At 38.5% G+C, this 20,864-nt stretch overlaps 2 protein-coding genes across 5 annotated transcripts in view; one reads left to right on the top strand and one right to left on the bottom strand.

Annotated features, from left to right (window-relative positions):
- The window catches only part of LOC136236529 (DNA repair protein RAD50.L-like), an 85,664-nt gene extending 76,638 nt beyond the window's left edge, over window positions 1–9,026 (top strand). For 2 of the 4 annotated variants that reach the window (XM_066026708.1, XM_066026706.1), the window contains 7 exons: window positions 281–333; window positions 380–465; window positions 6,240–6,325; window positions 6,419–6,484; window positions 6,533–6,666; window positions 8,659–8,787; window positions 8,841–9,026. In XM_066026708.1, coding sequence (XP_065882780.1) covers window positions 281–333; window positions 380–465; window positions 6,240–6,325; window positions 6,419–6,484; window positions 6,533–6,666; window positions 8,659–8,787; window positions 8,841–8,874 — 588 coding nt within the window. In that variant the 3' untranslated portion in view covers window positions 8,875–9,026. Of the gene's footprint in view, window positions 1–280; window positions 334–379; window positions 466–6,239; window positions 6,326–6,399; window positions 6,485–6,532; window positions 6,667–8,065; window positions 8,145–8,196; window positions 8,611–8,658; window positions 8,788–8,840 lie in introns of those variants that run through there. The other 2 variants (XM_066026707.1, XR_010692161.1) reach the window with 2 other exon arrangements.
- Window positions 9,027–11,596: 2,570 nt separating this feature from the next.
- LOC136236854 (uncharacterized) lies at window positions 11,597–18,256 on the bottom strand. The gene is made up of 2 exons (XM_066027085.1): window positions 15,810–18,256; window positions 11,597–11,666 (listed from the first exon to the last, which is right to left on the bottom strand). The coding sequence occupies exons 1-2, from the start codon at window positions 18,254–18,256 to the stop codon at window positions 11,597–11,599; spliced, it is 2,517 nt and encodes an 838-aa protein (XP_065883157.1).
- Between the last annotated feature and the right edge of the window lie 2,608 nt (window positions 18,257–20,864).

Here is a 20,864-nt window from a genome sequence, read left to right as displayed (position 1 = left end):
CATTCTACAGCATGCATACAGCATTTTTTAATTTTGGTATGTAGATGGCACATTTGAATACGAGCAATGATTTCTGCAATAAATTGGCTGCATAATTTTAATAAGTTATTTTTTGATCTTGTCTAGAAGCAACAATAACTTAATTATATAGTCCATATCCTATCATGATAACGTTTACTTATTTCTGGTTGATGTTTTTTGGTGACAATGCAAGCCTTTAAGTGACCCTTACTATTACATACTATCATGCTCAATGATAATCTCCATTAAATTCTATTAGGCTATTGAGGTGACAAATTCTGACTTGAATAAATTCTACAAAGCACTAGACAGGTAAAGTAGCTATACAATGTATTTCCTTATGATTTATGATTTCCAGAGCAATCACTCAGTATCACCAAGCCAAGATGGATGAGGTCAACAAGAACATACAAGAACTTTGGATTCAGATTTACAAGGGAGGAGGTACAAAAGCAACTTTTGTATACTACCAAAATCCAAGCTACGGAGGTTCACCTATAGCTAGGGGTAATTGTGACTGGATCCAGTGTTGGGGGTAACGCATTACTTATGTAACGAGTTATGTAATATTATTACTTTTGTGGTAACTAAGTAATATAACGAAATATACTATAAAAGCTAGTAATATTACTTACAAATGTAACACGTTACCTAAGTAATGAAGTTACTGTAATGAATAATAATTTTATTACTACAAGTAATGAAGTTGATAATCTCATTACTAATCCACTGATACCACCTAGCTGCAACAAAGTAATGAAGCCCACCTCGAACTAATGAATGAAGCTTATCGACCAGTTACTTTCTCTTGAATACAATTATAACCAAGATTTACACACAACGCAATCATGTCACGTGATAAGGTGGTAGTTGCACACATGACAGCTTAAGGCTGTGGACACAAATATTATTATAGTTTAACTTACTTTCTTTTATGGGTAATATGTAACTGTATCTAGTTGCAAGTAATAGTATTATGTAATGAGTTACTTTTGAAAAGTAATTGTCCCAACACTGCTGGATCTAGGACAACTGGTTTTATCACCCATAAAACACAAACGCAAACCTTTATGAATGCATTATCAAATTTCACTGTCACAGTCAACCAGTGTTTTAGTGGTCTGCTTTTGCTTGCTGCTTTTTCCACTTGGTGGCAAGCCATCTGGGGCCTTGATAGAGCCCTGGCCTACTAGGAGATAGCTGTGTGTGGCTTTACAGCTTCATAGTATTGAATAATGACATGTGATATAAATTTCCTATCATTTTAGCCAGTTTTGAACCCTGAATGGCCCTTAACTTGACCTCCTCTTTACTTTTGTAAACAGCCTCTTGCCACTCTTCTGGCCCCACTACCCACCTCTTTTAGAGCTCGCCTGATACAGTCAACCTCAGTTTTAAAACTATCTAAAATGGTAGGAAACTTAGCTGTTCACTACTTGTTTAGTGGATGATCTGGAAGGTATAATAAAAAAATAGTTGTAAAACATGTGATTTGGTATGCATAGTTACAATTAACCATTGGTAAGTTACAACACTCTGAATACTTAAAACTGATACTTGTAAATGGGTGATAAGACCGGTTTCCCAGAGACAGTCATAATTTTTGGGAACAGTTTTGTTATGTTTATGAATTATACAATTAATCCCATGGGTAGTAGTTCAATTATATAAGGTTTGGGTTAAGTTTTATCATACAGTGTGGTATAGTACTTGTAGTATCTCATGTATAGTTCACAACAAGAAGATTAACAATTCATAATCAACTGTAAACAATCATGCAACTACAGCAAACAGCTAGGATGGAATGACACTTACAACCCATACACATGCACTTACAATCACAATATTACATCATACACTATATAAAGTCAGTTACGTCACTACAGTACTATATAGTAAAAATCATGTACTTTCACACAAAAAAAAATATTGACAAGAAATCTGCTTTACCATACTTTCATGGTACTTTGGCAGTATGTTTGGTTAGGTATGAACTCAGTTCAACTAAAAATATTTCCAGTAAGTTGCTACAAACATTTAGTTTTGTAGTTTAGTGGAATTTTCTACACACTAACTATTCCCTTCAGAGCAGCATAATTCAATAACTGTTAAGGCTATGGACTTGATTTTTAACTGTTAGTTGTTGCTTCAGCTCAACAGGCGCATTTTGACATACCACTGTATGTACAATGCACGTATCAAGATTGTCTAATTTTTGTACCACAGTCAAAGTAATTAGCAGATTGATTGTAAGCTGGTTTCACATATTGTTCTCTCTGTGTAATGGGCAGCAAATACTGCATGGATGGCTACACTGCTTATCAGTAATGGGTATGGGGTGCACATTTTGTCATACAATTATAGCCTTGTCCATTATTTCTTTTGATTCAGTGTTATAGAAATTCACAAATGATGAATCTTGTTACAAAAAATTAACAAACACGCTACTGAAAATTGGGAATTTTACCAAGTAGTGGGGGGGGGGGGGGGGCTGAAGTGCAAATGTAATCTCTACTTCAGCCATTGTAGTTTACTGCTAAGTATATAAGCTTAGGATTTTACCCTGCACTTTTATTGTAATAAACCCTCAAGCTAATATAATCTAAACCAAAACAGCCAAGCTGTAAAAAAGTGCGGCCCCCAAAATGGCCAGGATGAAAAAAGATGTGAAATCCAAGGTGGCGGCCAAGAAATGGCTGTGATGGTAGTTAATGGCAAAAATTTTAATTACGACAATTCAGATGAATTTGCATTGCCTCCTCCACTAGGATTCGGCATCAAATTCACCTGGATTGTTGTAATTAAAGCCTTTTGCCATTAACCTACCATCACAGCCATTTCTTGGCCACCGCCTTGGATTTTACATCTTTTTTCATCCTGGCTATTTTGGGGGCCGCACTCTTTTTTTACAGCTTGGCTGTTTTGGTTTAGATATCACTTCTTTTTGTATTGCAAGCCACAAAGCCAGCCATTAACTAGCTTTGGTGCTTCCTTCTAACTTGCTTTTTTTTCTTTTCTGCAGGAATTGTGGAACAAAGGAAGAAATGTTGTATACAGTTTTTTGTCTGATTAAAAGTATTTGTATATTTAACAATGAAAGATAATCATACTGTAGGTAATAAGGTGACTTCTTATACATAACTGAACTGTAGCTAAACTCCCATTGTTTGTAGCTGAACTCTTTTCAGAGTGACTTGTTTCTAGCTGAACTTTCTACATGGTGATTTGTTTCCAACACATATATTTCTACAGGATGATTTGTTTGTAGCTGATCCCTATAAGGTAACTTGTATCTAGCTGATATCTCTACAGGGTTACTTGTTTGTAACTGATCTCTCTACAGGGTGATTTGTTCGTAGCTGAACCCTCTACATGTTGGTTTCTGTGTAGCTGAACTCTCTACAAGATAACTTCTTCTAGCTGATCTCTCTACAGGTTGACTTGTTTGTAGCTGAACTTTCAACTTGATGGTTTCTTTGTAGCTGAATTCTCTACAAGGTAACTTCTTCTAGCTGATCTTTCTACAGGGTGACTTGTTTGTAGTCAAACTATGGTTTCTTTGTAGCTAAACTCTCTACAAGATGATTTGTTTCTAGCTGATCTCTCTATAGGGTAATTTGTTTGTAGCTGAACTCTCTACAAGGTGATCTGTTTGCAGCTGAACTCTCTACGGGGTGTTTTTTGTAGCTGAACTCTCTACAAGGTGACTTCTTCTATCTGATCTCTCTACAGTGTGATTTGTTTGTAGCTGAACTCTCTACAAGGTGACGTTTTCTAGCTGAGCTCTCTCTTATTTCTAGATGACCTCTCTACAGAGTAACTTGTTAGTCTAGCTGAAGTCTTTACATGGTGGATTTTGGTTGTTAAACTCTCTGAATGAAGACTTGTTTGTAGCAGAACTTCTACAGAGTAAATTGTTTGTAGCTGAACTCTCTACAGGGTGCATGACTTGTTTATAGCTGAACTCTCTTCAGTGTGACTTGCTTCTTGTTGAACTGTCTATAAGATTAACTGTTTGCAGCTGAACTCCCTACAGAATAACTTGTAATGTAATAGAATTCTATAATGGAGTAAATAAATTAGCTGAATGCTCTATTAGGGTGACTGTTCTATTAGAGTATCTCGATCTCACATTTACCACACGGAGTTGGCTTTCGAACCATAACTCAGTGGTTTGTAATCCGATTCTTCTGTACTACTGCAAGGATCTTCTATGAAGATTATTCCAGCTATACACCGATTTTCAGCTCATTGCTCTAAGCGGTTTTCCTAGTAGGCGTAAAAACTAATACTTTTTTATTCATAAAAATCGATCGCGTAATTGTGACACAGGTTGGATTTTGTGTCATATCTCCATGGTCTTTATCCCGATTCCTTTCAAACCACCAAAAGGCACTCCTACGATGGTTACTCCATCTACATAGCAATTTTCAACTCATTCCATGAGCGGTTTACCCTGTAGGCGTGACAACAAATCGATCTTGTTTTAAGCGAATAATCGGTCATAACTCCCGAACGATTCATCGGATTTGCACTAAATTTGATGATAGGATTCGCCTTTGGACTCACTTTCTGTGTACCAAATTTCAAGGCAATCGGAGCACGCGTTTGCGTTTTATAGCAGTTTTTGCAAGTGTGCGAAAACACGAAGAAGGAAAAAAAATCGAAACTTTGGCAGCTCGTATCTCGGAAATGGCTGGAGCGAGTTCCTTCAAATTTGGTATGTAGACTCCCCTGGCTGGCGGGCAACTCTGTAGTAAATTTGGTTCCAATCGGATAAGGGATCACCGAGATACAAAAGTGTGAAAATGACGTTTTCTTTCTTCTTGTCAATATACCCACGGTATGGCGCGCCGGCTTCTTGGGCCGCACGACACACTATCGTGTGCCTTGATGTCATTGGTAGTGCAGGACTTGAATAACAACCTTAAGAAAACATACACTGTTGAAAAGAAATAAGCTAGCAGCAACTAAGAACCAAGTCGATTCGAGACAAAACTTGCATACTCAGTGATTTGCCAACCATGCAGCCAAGTGCTGCTTTGCTCTAAGCACAGTGCTCAAACTTATGTAGACTAGCTTGCAAATTTCCTAACACTTAAGCTAGGTAGACCAATATTAACACTGTCTTACATTGGAAACTGTCAAGCAGCTAGCAGTGGCAGCATAGTGGGTAGGACTTTGATTTGTTACAAACAGTAGTGAGTTTAAGGTTAAAAGTTTCCAGAAATTTGTTTGTTTTTTTTACATGTTTTAAGTTAGCCCCCCAAAAAATTTGCTTGGTAAAGTCTGTGTATTGTGTCTGATGTTTAGTTCACATGCATCCTCATGACCAGTATACACTGTATGATTTCAATTAAAAGAAGGCTGTATGTGATGTTGAAGGTGCAAATTCTTGTAAATACTGATAACTGTTTTCTTTCTGGATTTGACAGGCTGTATAGATATTTCAGAACTTTTAACATCCTTGCATCCTTAGTCGGTATTAATAACAAAGTGTTTTGATTTGAAAAGTGAGCATGGCAGGTTATGACTCTCTATTAAATTACAGTCCTTGTTTTAGCGTATAAGAAATCTGTCTTTGTTCAACTATCTTGTTATGGATTAATTGGTGGGTGGTGAATTGATAAAGTAAACCAGAGATATTACACCTTTGAAATCATGGTGCAAATATATGTACTAGGGCCCAAACAAACTTGGATTATCAACGTTCAAATATTCATTAACTATAAGTTTACGAATCTTTCAAACTTTTAAATAGAACTGGTTCCTGTATACAAAATTACAACATAATATGTATATCTCACTAGTTTGCAACACACGCAGTTGTACTGACTCAACACTTTACTGAAAAAAATTAAAGTATAAAGATACTCATGATTACTAGGTTTTAAAAAAAATCACTACTGCTATACAGACGACTGCATAGATACTAGAATTCTAGTATCTATGATGGTTGGCACAACATGAAAACTTTAAAACCTCACAGTTTACTTTATATAGGCATGGTCTGTGATCACCACTAAACCATAAACACATAACTTAATTAAATACCAAAACACCATAAGTCTAGTTTCCCCCGCATCATTAAGGAATACAACATGATTGATAGGTTAACTATAAACCCACATTCAAATGTTCATTCAAACTGGCTGTACCATAGTAATATGGATTTAGCCATACCCTGCTGTCATCACCTGATCGTGTCATATTCTCAGATATTGATAACATTGAGATACAGTCAGATAACGAATTAGAAGAACATTCTGATATTACTGCACGTCGTCGTGTATTTCACTACAGGGTGAGTATAGTTACCAGTGTTGTGATAGTTTTGTGGTAAAGTTTTGCATTATGTTTTCTTATATGCTGGTCTAGTAACATGGGTAACTATTAGGTTGTTATGCACAAAGGAAACAGAACTAAAATGAATATGAGAGGACGGTGTAGTGCTGGTCAAAAGGTATACCCACAATGATATTAGCATTGTTATTGCAATTTTCTCCACCAGATGCTGGCTTCACTTGTAATACGCTTAGCATTAGCTGAAACATTTTGTTTTCATTGTGGAGTGTTGGCACTAGATGAACCAACCACTAATCTTGATGAAGAGAATTCTAAGGCATTAGCAGAAGCTCTCTCAGAGTAAGTATAGTGTGGCATGCTTTAATTCAACTTTGATGTGGTATGAGTTAAGTATATATTACCCGACTTGTTGGCAGTGGTGACAACCTAGACAGACAGATGCAGACAGAGAGGAGTTGAAATGATGTCTGTCTGACTATCTGTCCATCCGTCCATCATGCTGCTTACTTGCCAATCTCTACATAACATACAAAATAGGAACCTTTACTTGCTATACAGTAGCTATTGCAAATAGTGTTGGCTATATAAATACATAGTACATTAAGAAATAATAATTTTAAAATGAATTAGGGATCTAAGCGATAAAAAGTAGTGAAACGAGAGACGAATGATGGTATTACAACATAGCTCTGTGGAGAAATCCATGTTATAACAATTATTTTGTTCAATGCCAAAGTAGGGATTTTCCCACAGAGCTATGTTATAATACCATCATTCATCTCTTGTTTCACTACTTTTTATCGTTTAGATCCCTACCTCATTTTTAAATTAATAATTTTTAATGTACTACTTTTGTTTAAGTATTAATTTTTTGCTATAGCTACAGCTATGATATGCACATGTGATTGCTTTATTAGAATATTGAACATAGCTGTTGTATTAGGGTGACTGCTTTATTAGAGTATCTTGAGTAGGCCTGAAATGTTTAAGGGGTGCAGTCATGACACCTTGTTTTTCACCATGCTACCAATAAAAAGCATGTATTTAATGGTCAATCATACAGCTAGATAATTAAGAGGCGTGTCCCTTGATCATTGTTGGTCCAGCTATACTAGATCGTAAAGGGACATGTCACTGGTCCAGCTAGTTTGTAAAAGATCCTATTGTGCAGGTACAGTGTCTACTAGAGTTGCAACGATACAGTTTGTAGACGTATCAATATATTGCCTCTGGTGTATCACGATATATTGCGCGATACAAAGTGGAGTCTAAGCAATGGTCTATGTTGTTTTTTAATGTTGCTTTATTGTTTTAAGAGAAATAAGTGAGCTAATTTTTCTTTGAGAAGCATTGCATACTATTCAGTTTAACCACAATGTACAATAATTTGATTGTCAGCCATGTTAATAAGCCACGATATGTCGATATATCACGATACATGATATATTGATACTGTTTGACTTTGTATCGATACAGCGATATTGTCTTAAAGCAATACGATACACGATATATCAATATATTGTTGCATCTCTAGTGTCTACCAACTGTCTACCAGTAATGTATCAGCATGAGCACTTTAAATAAATTTGTGGCATCAAAGTGCTGTGGAGGAAGACGTTTAATTTGTTTGTGTGTGTGTGTGTGTGTGTGCGTGTGTGTGTATCCCTTATTACATGTGTTATCTATTGAGGTATTAAGTAGTGATGCAGAAAATTAATGCCTTAATACGATTTCCTAGCATGAAGAAGAAAACTACAAGCAAATTGAAGGTAAAAGGAAATGCAAGGCACAGAGAGCAAGCAAGGTACATGCCACTGGTGAGTTTGTTGTTATGACAAAAAAAATGATGGTCATACGATGCATCATTAGCCCATAGCCTTGCGAATGTGGTCAGGCTGACAGACCAAAAATCAGGTTTGGACGATTTAATATTAGAGCTTACACATGTTTTTTTTGTAGATTTAATGTTATGTTCGACTTTGAATACACTAACACTGTTCCATAAAGTTACTTTTTGCCCTTTAAAATGTTTCTAGGGTGGTTTTTAGAGGCAGCATTTTGATGGGCACCACTCAATATTGGGGCAATTCCAACTAAACAGTACGGGATTACGCATGTACTGGTAGCGCTATTTACCAGTTGGTTAAGGCCTTAAAATAGTTTCAAGCCATTTCTGACATTGTGATGTAACCAAGAATCATTAGTAAGTTAATAGACAGGTCTACATTGAAAAGTAAGTTTCAATTTGTATATGTGAAAGATCAACATACAGTAGATGGTAAAATATGCATTATCATCTTAATGGCTTTCATTTTATCCAATTCTGTCTAGCCTCATTACAGCCAGAAAGGATCTGCTATCTCATTTCCAGTTGGTGGTTATTACACATGATCCCGAGTTTGTAGAGATGATGGGACGTTCTGACCATGTGGATGACTATATAAAGCTTGAACGAAAGGAGTAAGGTGTATAAGAAACTTTTAAAAATTGTTTATTTGTTTTATTTGGAACAGTGAAACTACCATTGTTAAATCATGCAAGTATTGATCTCAAACCCATCATTTACAAACTATTAACCTATTACAGTGTTGTACGGTGCAAATTATTTTTGTAAGAATGAAAGTTTATGTATATTTTTACTCAACTTGAGTAGTTGAGATATTGTGAGTTGTATAGATTGTTTTCTTAACTATAACTTGTTTCCCTTCATTGCATTGATGAGGCTTGATCTAGAAATTCACTTCACACAGCAACGATCTACCTGTGACAATGAGCTCCCATGCACCTATTTGCTTTGCATTTACCATGACTACTCATGCACTGATGGGAAAAGTGTCATCATTTCTGGAACAACTACTACATTAGTAGGAGAATTGCCCCTATCAGATTATCCTATTAGACAGCAAGCAAGGACTTTCAATGCAAGGCAACAAACAGCTGTGGTGCTTATAAACAGAATAATGAACCAAAACTGTCAACATACAGATGTGAATAGATAAGTATAGATACACACATGATTTTAAAATTCAAAGTTGCCATCACCTAAAAGCTACAAACTTGAATTTTATACCCAGTCCAGCATACTATATGAACAAGAATCACATATAGCAAGCAAGAATGCATACAACCATGGTAGGTATGCAAATGATATAAAATAGCCAAGAGACTCTTTAGAAGCTCCAGCTTTATCAATTAAATGACTGTACTCACACAAAAAGGACACCAGGGTAATTATACAATTCCTGTGCTGTGTTACAGTAGGTTAGTGGCATTCCAAATTTCCTAAGTATTCCAGTGAGCAGACTAAGGAACTGAGTGGCATGACTGTAGTGTAAATGTGGTGTATTGGCAGAGGAGGTTGGCCTTGTGTCACCACCCAACATTTTAATTTGTGTAGCTTTCATCTTATAAATTCAGTGATTGTATGATGTGCAAATTTAAACTGCCATGGTTCAGCAGAAGCTTATAAATGCCTATTTGATATTGTTTAAGTCCATTTCATATAATTATACTAGCAAAATAAAAAGCATAATAGGCTGAAGTGATATGCCATGCTAGCATATTAAGTGGATATTTCAAACTATGGATTCCATGAAAATAGATCGACACTCTCTAATAGAACAGTCACTTTGTAGTGAAATACTCTAGAGCATTTACTGATTAAGTAGTAACAAGCATAATGGGAACACTGGAGAGCATAATAGGTAAACTTTTTGTTTGGGAAATTCCTAGCTGAAAGTATTTTGAGCATAATTGATTCAGGCCTATAATATTGTTATTATCATCGTATTCAGGTTAATTATTTTGTGTTTTTATAACATGTATATGGCTTATAAAACATTTTATTCCATTATTTAATCAATAATCATAAATTTCTATATTCGTGCTATATGTAGCGAGTCACACCCACCTATACATGCAGACCTGCCAGGCTTTTATTAAAGCTCTTTCACTCAGTTCTGCAGACTTCAGTGCTAGTGATGGCTTCAAAGACATTATTATCATCTGTGTTTGCATTAAATTCTGATTAGAAACCACCCATTACTTTAATAGGTGGTTTCTGATCATGATATTAATGCAAACACAGATGATGTGCAAAGTATACTCTCAGTACAAACCGCCTGTGTATAGCTAACCGGCTATTACTGTTCGAAAAGCGATTTCTTGTCATTTATATATGTAATTCAGTTTGTGCATGCATGCATGCGCGCGCGTGTGTGTGTGTGTTGCTATTCTGAGGGATCTGCAATACATATCGATACGGAACTGAATTATTATATTGTTACTGAGCAGACAGCATGCACAGCTGATATGCTCAGCAATCATAAAAAATGAATTTAGCTATGTATATAGACTAGTTACAAAGATTACAGTTATTGAGTTCCATACAATGTTTGCAGTTCCGCTGAAAGAGTCAATATATTGTTGCTCTCAACAGGGGCGTAGCCAGCCAATATTTGATGGTTAGGCATAACATCAACTTAACTATTTATTTTACAGACTTTGCCAAAGCCTTCGACAAGGTTCCTCATCAGCGTTTACTTTATAAGTTGAAATGGTATCACTGTGAAAAAAGAGGGATATAAGATGGTATTTCCAGTGGCTTATTGAATACAAAAAAGCTTGATATAACCTGTATTATACTAACAATCTCATGTAAGGCTTTAGTTAATGTGTTAAACATACTGAAACCATATATGTGATGGTATAGTGTGGGTATTATATTCGATATAAACTTTTTCAGGTAATGTGGTAAATAAAATATGTAATAGTATAGTATGCATTATACTAAACTATAACATGAGTATAATATAGGGTTTATATTAAGGCTTATTTGTATTCAATAAGCCACTGGAAATACCATATTATATCCCACCTTTTTCACAGTGTATGGCATAGACAACAATATTTATCAGTGGATTAAATCTTTTCTAACAAATCGTCATCAACAAGTAATCATAGATGGCTCAATTTCTTCTCCAATTCCAGTTACTTCCGGAGTTCCACAAGGCACAGTCCTAGGTCCCATACTGTTTTCAATATACATAAATGATCTACCAGAAGTCATCAAACACTCCACAATAAGACTATTTGCTGATGACTGCATATTATACAGACAAATTAAATGTACAGAAGATGCTATTTTACTCCAAAGCGACATTAACTCCTTTATGGAATGGGCCTCGATATGGCAAATGAAACTCAACGTAGATAAATGTCACAGCATGAGTGTAACCCTAAGTAAGCTTTATACTATCTCAAGAACCTATTACATGGATAACTCTCCCTTGTCCCAAGTTGACAGTTGCAAGTACTTAGGTGTCATCATCCAATCAGACCTAAAATGGAACATGCATGTCAACTACATAACAGCTAAAGCCAACAAAACATTGGGATTTCTCAAACGTAATATCTCATGTGCCTCAATCCATGCTAAGAAATTAGCATACACCGTATTTATTCGTTCCCAACTCGAATATGCTGCAACAGTGTGGGCACCCTGGCAGTCTACCTTAATATCCCGGTTAGAGCAGATACAACGAAGAGCAGCCCGGTTTGTGACCAATACATACACACGTGACCCTACTGTTAGCGTAACTAACCTTATGGACCAGCTGGACTGGGAATCACTTGAAAGCAGACGATTAAAATTAAGATTATCCATGATGTACAAAATTATCCACAATGAAATTGACATCCCATTTGATTTGTATACTAACTTTGCAACATATTCCAGTACAAGAAATTATCATCCTTTTAACCTCCTATCATTGCAAGCATCAAAGACCTCATTTTTTCCAGCAACAATTTCACTTTGGAATGATTTACCTAACCTAGCTAAAGACTCTAATTTACTTGAAGTATTTAAATCTATAATTTACTTATTGAATTATTTATTTTTTTGTGATTTGTCTGTACATTTTTCTTCATTTCTAAAGTTGTACAGTATAGGTAAATAATAATAAAAACTACACACACGAGAAACACGCTCACTTTCATGTGAGACATTATCAAAGAAAAATATAAAAGTGTATGCACACAAGGCCTACAGCTACCTATACTAGTGTAAATAAATGCTGCTTGCATGCATGCAAACATTTACTAGCTACATGCTATCTATTAAACTTGTAGGGCAAGCATCCACCGACGATCGCCGTAGTTGAGTATCACGTGACATCAAACTGCTGAACCTACAAGAACCAACAAGGTAAACAGTTCATCACATATTTATCACAATCAACTGGCAGTATAGTTTACAGACCAACCACCATAGCGATATGAAATGCTTTCAATTAAACGCCACATGGTCCCAAATGAAGGCCGGGGCGCTAATTTATGAACTATAACACAAATATCAGCATGCCAAGAAAGCTTCGTCCCAGACTTACAGCAGCCAATGTACATTTTGTATGAATCTAGTGTAAACCACAACTCGGTTAATCAGCACAATTTGTGCACGTGACGCTTTATAATGACTTGACCTCCAGCTCCACTTGCATGCCGTGTTATTATAATATCTAGAAGAGTCACGTTTTCCTGTTTTCTTTCATCAGCAGTAAGGTAGGCTATACGGTACTTTCCTTATCAAAAAAAATATGCTTGACAAATCCACTGAAACGAAATCTTTTACTGCCAGCACCATCCACACTGAATCCTACTGACGATTATCACTCACTGTGACTCAGAAATACAGTACCACGACTGTAGTGTACCACGCTTTGACTCCATTTTAAATTTAAACCGCGCCAAGGAGCATGGCACGTGCGCCTTTTATAGGGACTTCCTAAGGGATTTTCCGCGTAATTGATCACGTGATATACCATCTATCTCGATCCCTGCTGAAGTCATGGTTCAAGAAATGAGGTACATGTTTACGCTTTACAGTATCAAAGTAGGGTGATTTTGTGTGCTGCTGTGAATCCTCGCGTGAATCTTAAGCTACTTGTGATGATTGGGCAAAAGTTTGTGATGGTTGGGCAAGAAACTGTGATGGTTGGGCAAATGCCCGCCCATGCCCACCCTTGGCTACGCCACTGGCTCTCAATGATGGAAGATGGTAAGTTGCAGGGGCGGATCCAGGGGGGGGGGGGGGCTTTGGGGGCTGAAGCCCCCCCCCCCCCTTCATATTTAGGCTTTACTTGATCAATATGCTGAGTATTATAATGAAATTTTGTCTTAGCATAATTATATGATCACTAATAATAATATACAAATACCCATAAAACCACCTTATAAACATCTTTCCAAGGTATTATCAGTGGATTTATGCTAAAGTTTATGTAACAAGGACCCGGATCAGCATTGGAGGTGTACAAGATCGAGATACTCTAATAGAGCAGTCAGCTAACTACTCTAATAGAACATTCACTGGAAACATGTAGTTGGTTCTGTTATGGAATTTTTTCAAATCTGCCTGCACCTATACATATATACAATGAAGTGCATTGGTTTGTTTAAAGGGCTTCATTCATCCACTTGTGTAGTTAATATATATGGCAATACTTAATTCAGGTACACAATTTTCATTGAAAATGCTCTCAGATTCAATCTTGTATTGTTCAAATTTCAAAATTTTCCATGTTCAACATTATATTATTCTAACATGCACGTATTCAGTGTTGTGCAATTGTGAGAGGGGTGCATCGTGTACTTGGTTGTCTGTACCTACCCAAACATTTTGAATAGCAAAATGCTTTAGAAAGCCATACCTATAATCTAAAGGCAGTATATGAAATATCTACAGGCAGAAAATATTATGAATTTTATGTGGAAATGTTTCCAAATTGCAGTATTTTAGCATCTATTTTTCAAAAATTTCCTGGGGGGGGCATGCCACCAGACCCCCCTAGTTCCAGCATGCTTTGCATGCTGGGAAGTGTGCTTTGCACACCTCTACCCAACAGATTAGTACCTTGAGTTAGCCCCCCTCCTTTTATAAATCCTAGATCCGCCCCTGAGTTGTTCCAATCCTTAGGAGAAAAGGCTCTGTTGGTATGAATAGGTGGATGAGTTTGGTAGAATAAAACGATGTGCATGGGTGATATAGTCTGGTGGATCTTGTCATTGAAATAAAATGAGGAGGAATTGACAGTGAATAATCTTGATGCAGTGGCGGATCTAGGATTTTTAAAAGGAGGTTTCTGAAAGTTGGTGTAGCTGAATAAGGCATTTCTCCGGAAAATTTTGAGACTTTAGAAGTTCTGCATGAGATTGGATTTTAGGCTATTTTTAGTTACCAATTGCAATAAATCCAATGCTTTAAATAAATGTTATATAGCTAACTATATAGGGCAAAGATGGTGGCTACAAGCTGTAGCTTTGATTGCTCTATTAGAGTATTTACTTGACTGCTCTATTAGAGTATCTCGATCGTTTTTAATGCAGTGAGAGATGAAAAGTGAAGTGTTGCCGAGGGTTTAATAGCTAAAAATGGTGTTAGTTAAGTGCAACTGCATGCATGCTATACTGAAATACAGTGGTATGTAGTTGTTTGCTATGACAAATTGTCAGTGCAACAATGTTTATATATTTATACTGCCACTGAGCTAAATTTAAAAGGGGTTTCTGTCGAAACCCCAGAAACCCCTCTAGATCCGCCACTGTGATGTATAATTTTAAAAAGTGCTTGTAATCTGGATATTTTACGTCTCAGCTGAAGGCTTGGCCAAGAAAGATGCTGTAGCTAACATAGCTGTGACTGAGCTGAATCGATTGAAATATATCGATACACCAAATAAGTATCACAATACGATACTGTACTTAGAAAATATCGATATATCAAAGTTTTCTAGCAGAACAGTCAGTGATTGTAACAGTGATCTACTCGATACTAGCCTCTCTATTTACCTGTGCTATAAAATTGAACGTTACGAGAAGCCACACAAATATGCGTGTATAAGTGCTGCTGTGATGGCTAAAATATTCTTACCCTGGTCTTCCAAAAACAGTAGTTGTTACACTTTAAGTATAAAGAACTGCACCATTAAGCAGTAAACAAATCTGCTGTATGTACTAGCCATGCATCTTAAATTGACAACTTATCAAAATGCGGACTAATCCGGACCCTTTGTGGGAGCACGTGTTAAAATGTTTGTGGTAGCTAATTGCCTGGATAGTGTAATAGAGGCAGGTAGGTCTACCCAGGTACAGGGTTTTGGTATTTTCTGACGGTTATGCAATATTAGACAGACATAGTTGATACCATCATAATAAATGAGACATGTATATACATTTACAAATTCAGTAACCCTCGGTCACATGCGACCACAAGGCTGGTGATCAAGTGATACCAACGTGGGCATGGCAAGGGAGAAAAGTAATTACAATTACAAACAAAAACAGCAATTACGAAACAAAACAAAAATATTAAATTACAAGTACATTATCACAACCACTCTCGGCAATCCCTTGCCATAAAAATCCTCTGGGATGCAGTCATACAAACCTTCGAGGCATCATCCAGCATCCGTCGAACCAGTGACCTTGTGATATTGATGTCCTTATCAATAAAATGTAGTACATTGTAAGTGTTAGTGACTGAAAATTGCTGGAAGTGACCTAAAACGCTGATCTCAAGAGTCTCATAAAAGTTGGTAACATTTAACCGATCTAGCTCTGATAGAATTTGGTGGTATTCAGCCTTATTTTGTTTACGAGATCTAGCCTGCTCAAGATGGTGGGCACTGTCCAATGGACATGTCAGTTCAAATAAAAGTATACTAGAAGTGACGGTATTATGGATAACAATGTCTGGTCTAAAGGGGGTCACAATCACATTAGGTGGAAGTGTAGATGGGGGTGACTCACTGGCTCGCAAGTTAGGAAGGTCAGCATAAACCCGGATATAGGGCAAGTCAATGTAAACCCCTATGAAACTGTCGACCAAAGACCGAATGACTAAATCATGCCGATAAGTGTACCTTTCCTGAGATAACGCAACCGGACAGCCCCCCAAGACATGAGCAGTAGTCGGACGTGAGGAATCACAAAGTACGCATTTTGCATGACACTGTATATGCCACCTTCGCAAATTCATGGCAGTTGGCAGAGTGTCCGAAGCCGCCCGCAAAAGAAATGACAGCTGACCAGGATGCATACTGGATAGTAATCGGTTCCAAGTTCGACAAGAGGTCTCAAGCTCGGCAGAGTCTGCAAACTTGCACTGAACAGAAAGTGTTTGAAGATGATCCTCAGAGGTAGATTTAACCTCGCTAAGTAGCTGAGTCTTAGCTGTCACATACAATGATCTCGCAGTAGGTAATGAAGAGAGTTGCTTCCTGGCTGTGGATAGGATGGAATAATCACAATCCTGAAATTGCAGAAATTCTTGCCCTAAATGTAGATGCACGCCGAGCTCTTGGAGCTTAGGGTCTGAGGAAGCACTGATACATGACAACAAGCTAATCTTGGCCTCCCTTGTAACATTAGATACACTTGGGCAGCATATCCCCGGGTAATAAAGGACTACACGTGTTGCACTTCTTGGTAGATGTAGCCATCTTTTCAAGTAGCGAGTAGCCATAGACTCCATCTTCGATATGGCAGTAGGTGTAACTGCATCCACACTAAGGTGGAAACGCAACAGTGATAAAATGTAGTTTCGATAAATCCAAAGTTTGTATTCTCCACGTATGCGCAGGGTGTCAGTAGCTGATAGTAATCCTGTTATCCGGCCTACCATACCTTTATTAGCAGATCTCTTTGTAGCACTTAATGATACACCAATAAGCTTTCCTAAAAACTTTGTGCCGCCTTCAGTAATTGACCTTGTAACACCTTTAGATAAAACTATTCCTTTCTGCAAACACTTAGAGCCGTCGAATAGGTACGATATACACTTCACAGGTTTGAAAGATAGATCCAAGTCTAATGCTCTACGGTCAACTGTTTGAAGAACACTAACATGTATATCAAAGTTATCAGAAACCAACGTAACATCATCAGCATAACCCATCACTGAATGCTCACTGGAGTTAACTACTTTCAATGAAGGCCTCCATTTAGCTTTACTGGTGACCAGATCTGTCTCAAGAGGAACGAATTTCCTAGCTCTTTTAGAACAGGGTAACCACTGCGTCCTATTGAGATCAACTGTTTCATATACCACTTGTCCATTATCCTCACTATACACAATCTTACAAGATCCATCTGTGTAGTACTCATCAACATAAGCTTTGTACCATCCTGGCAATTCTCCATTGTCTTCAGTCCATTTTATATACACATAGGTACCAACAGGTGGAAGCATCTCAGTGTCCTTGATCTTCAACTGAAACTGATAGCCGTAGGAGGAGTTCAATGATTCTGCTAGCTTGAGAACAGGGTTGAACACAAGTAGGAAGATTATAGGAGAGAGTGTGTCTCCCTGAAAAACACCTCGTTTAAAAGGTATCTGGTCTGTTTCCCAAGAATTACCCTTAACGATGACAAACAACTGTGAATAAAAGGATTGAACGTAATCTTTAAAAGAAGGTGGCACTTTTACTGCTTCCAGCATATCAAAAATCAGTTGGTGGGATACAGAGCCGAAAGCATTCTTCAAGTCGAGGAAAGTCACCATCAGTGGCTTTCTATTTGTCAAAGCATCCTCCATGATAGCAGATAGAGAGTATATGTGCTCAAACACACCCGGCAAGCCAGAAACAAAACCCTTCTGGATACTAGTATCTATAACATTGTTTGCTCTCAAGTAAATCTCAAGATAGCGGCTCAGAATCTTATGAAATAACTTCCCCACCACACAAGTAAGGGCAATTGGACGGAAGTTAGATGGATCACTGGTATCACCAGATTTATGGATAAGCCTTAACCGGGCAACTCCCCAGCTAGGTGGAGCAGTTCCTGTCTCAAGTAATTTATTAAACAGGGTAGCCATGAAATGATGACTTGACGGAAGGTGGTAAAGATGGTAATAGGTGATGCCATCCATTCCTGGAGCAGACTGCATAGAGCAGTGTTTCAATGTAGATTTCACTAATACGCTCTCCGCGGTATGTTATTGCGCATGCGTGGCGGGATAATTGGGGTATTTAAATGAATGATTGGCTGCTACGGCAATTCTAGGCCGTTTATCAAGCTACTGTTGCTTCATTTTCCCTCGTTCGAAATGTCTACTTCTGGAGCAACTGTCACGGTTATAAACCCTCCAGTCACTTCAATGGTAGTCTCGCTCCCAGGGGGCGAGACTACTTCAATGGTTGGTGGTGGAAACAGTGGAAGTAGAGGAAGATCCAGCTGCTCGTTAGCTACCGCTACTTTGGAGACGAATGCTAAACTGGACCGTATCTTCCACATGGTGACCGCATCCCAGGCAACGATTCAGCAGTCTATTGAGGCCTTAAGGGTTGAGTTTCGGAAGGAACAGGAAGAAACTGCAGAGAGAGCAGCTAAGAAAGCTCGTCTTTCAGCAGAAGTGACTTTCAGAAAGAAAGGCAATGAGAGGCAGTTCCGCTTCAACGAGTCGCTCCAGGAAAATCTTCGTGTAGCTTATGTGAGGCTTGAGGACGGGTTACGAGCTCCGGCCGGGCTCTCCTTGCTCTCCCCCTGTGTCGTCCGAGCTCCGGCAAGCACAACTTGCAATAGAGGAAGGTATGCGTCTGTTGAAACTTCGTCAGAAGGCTATTAGGTTGGCGGACTGCTCAGAGTTCGGTTGGTCACTTGTTGCTGAGTATGACACTAACGATTTGGCTGATGATAGTGACGACGAGAGGAAAGCCGAGAAGGCTGCGGAAAGGAAAGCAGCAATAGCTAAGAAGAAGCGCGGTCGTTCCGCGCAGCAGTCTACCGGTTTTGGGCGTGAGGCCCCATCGAATCGCTTCCCACAGGGAAGCCGTAGGATGCCGGAAGTGGTTCCAGTACAGGCCACACCTGTTGTGCTTCCTGGTCGTCAAGCGCGCTCAGTTTCAGGCGCCTGTTTCTATTGTGGGGAGTTTGGCCACTTCAGGAGAAATTGTCCCAAGGCACCAGGAGGAGCAGCTGCAGCATCTAAATAGTATCCTTTTGAATGTGACATACACAGTGACTGTGATTTGTATGACTTACTGCCAGTTAGCAACCCTGATTTTGAAGGGAAGGGCCCTGATGCTGGCCTCAATGGCCCTATTTGGGAGTTAGATGTTGATGAACTTCATAGTGTACAGGTCCAAGGAGGCCTCAGGCAACATATAAGGTTTTGGATAGGTGTTTTGAATGCCCCTGATCGGGTAGTGGATGCAATTCAGTATGGCTATGTGTTGCCTTTGTTTTCTTTACCAACGCCATATTTTGGTTGTAACCATTTGGCTAATTGTGACTTTGTTTCCCTGGCAATCCAAGACAACGTTGAAACCGGGTCACTACTGCTGACCCGGATGACCCACTGACCCGGATGTGACCCGGATTAATTAAAGCCGAGACGTGTTTCGGCTAGTCTCGGGCGAGCGAACGAGTCTACATTTTGAGCGTTTGATTAAATATTGCAACTTCAGCCTAGCTGTAGGTTGAAGACCAAAAAAAAAAAAAAGGTCTTCACCTACTGACAATAGCTAGCTACCCCTCACCATAGATACCCTCAGTTTCGTGCTACATACTGCACTTACTAACAAATAGGCGTGGCTGAGCATATGTTGGTAATGCGATAAGTGGGCGTGGCTCACGAAAGAGCTACGCGATAGCGTTTATAAGTTCCACGTCGTCAAACGAACAATTTCCTTTCTCACGTGATCCAATCTGGGTCAGACCCGGATAAATTGTAAACCGGGTCAGACCCGGATGACCCGGAGAAAATGTGACCCGGATGACCCGACCCGGTTTCAACGCTGATCCAAGAATTGCTAGTCAATAACTGTATTGCTAAGGTTTACTTTCATCCTTTTATATGTAGTCCTTTGTCAGTTGTTGATGGACCCAGTAAGAAATGTCTGGTGATTAATCTCAGACACCTCAACCAGTTCCTGTGGAAGCAGAGTTTTAAACATGAAGACCCGAGTGAAGACCTTAGAACAGCTCTGATGTTATTTGAAAAAGGTGATAAGGCATTTACGTTTGACCTGAAGTCTGGTTATCACCATGTTGACATCCACGAAAACTGTTGGAATTATTTAGGCTTTATGTGGCCTGTGAATAAAGTCCAGACTTATTTTGTGTTTAAAGTCCTTCCATTTAGCTTGTATTCAGCATGCTACTTTGTTTTTTACTAAGCTTCTGAGACCATTAGTTAAGTATTGGAGGGGACATGGTTATAAGATAGTGGTATATTTAGATGACGGTGTTTGCTCTGTAGAAGCTGAAAGGGCCTAAGCTGCCAGTAGATTTGTTCAGGAGTCCCTGGCTAATGCTGGCTTTGTGGCTCGCCCTACGAAGTCCCAGTGGGTTCCTTCCTACCAGGTGTCTTGGTTAGGGTTTGATATCAATCTAGAGGCAGGCCAGATTATTGTCCCCACAGATAAGGTGCATGCTCTTAGAAGTTTGGTGTCTTCTGCAATTAAGACAGTAGTGCTTCCTGCCCGTCATATCACTAGGATCATTGGGAAGATAATTTCTTTGTCCCTTGCAGTGGG

The sequence above is a fragment of the Dysidea avara genome, chromosome 10, assembly GCF_963678975.1.
Source record: "Dysidea avara chromosome 10, odDysAvar1.4, whole genome shotgun sequence".
NCBI lineage: Eukaryota > Metazoa > Porifera > Demospongiae > Dictyoceratida > Dysideidae > Dysidea > Dysidea avara.
This window is presented reverse-complemented; position numbering and strand designations above follow the sequence as displayed.

Excerpts from the sequence above, each read along its gene's own strand:
- LOC136236854 (XM_066027085.1), bottom strand. The coding sequence starts at position 18,256 with ATGGATGGCATCACCTATTACCATCTTTACCACCTTCCGTCAAGTCAT. Across the intron at positions 11,667-15,809 it reads AAGGACATCAATATCACAAG|GTCTGATTGGATGATGACAC; the intron begins GTCACTGGTTCG and ends GTTCCATTTTAG.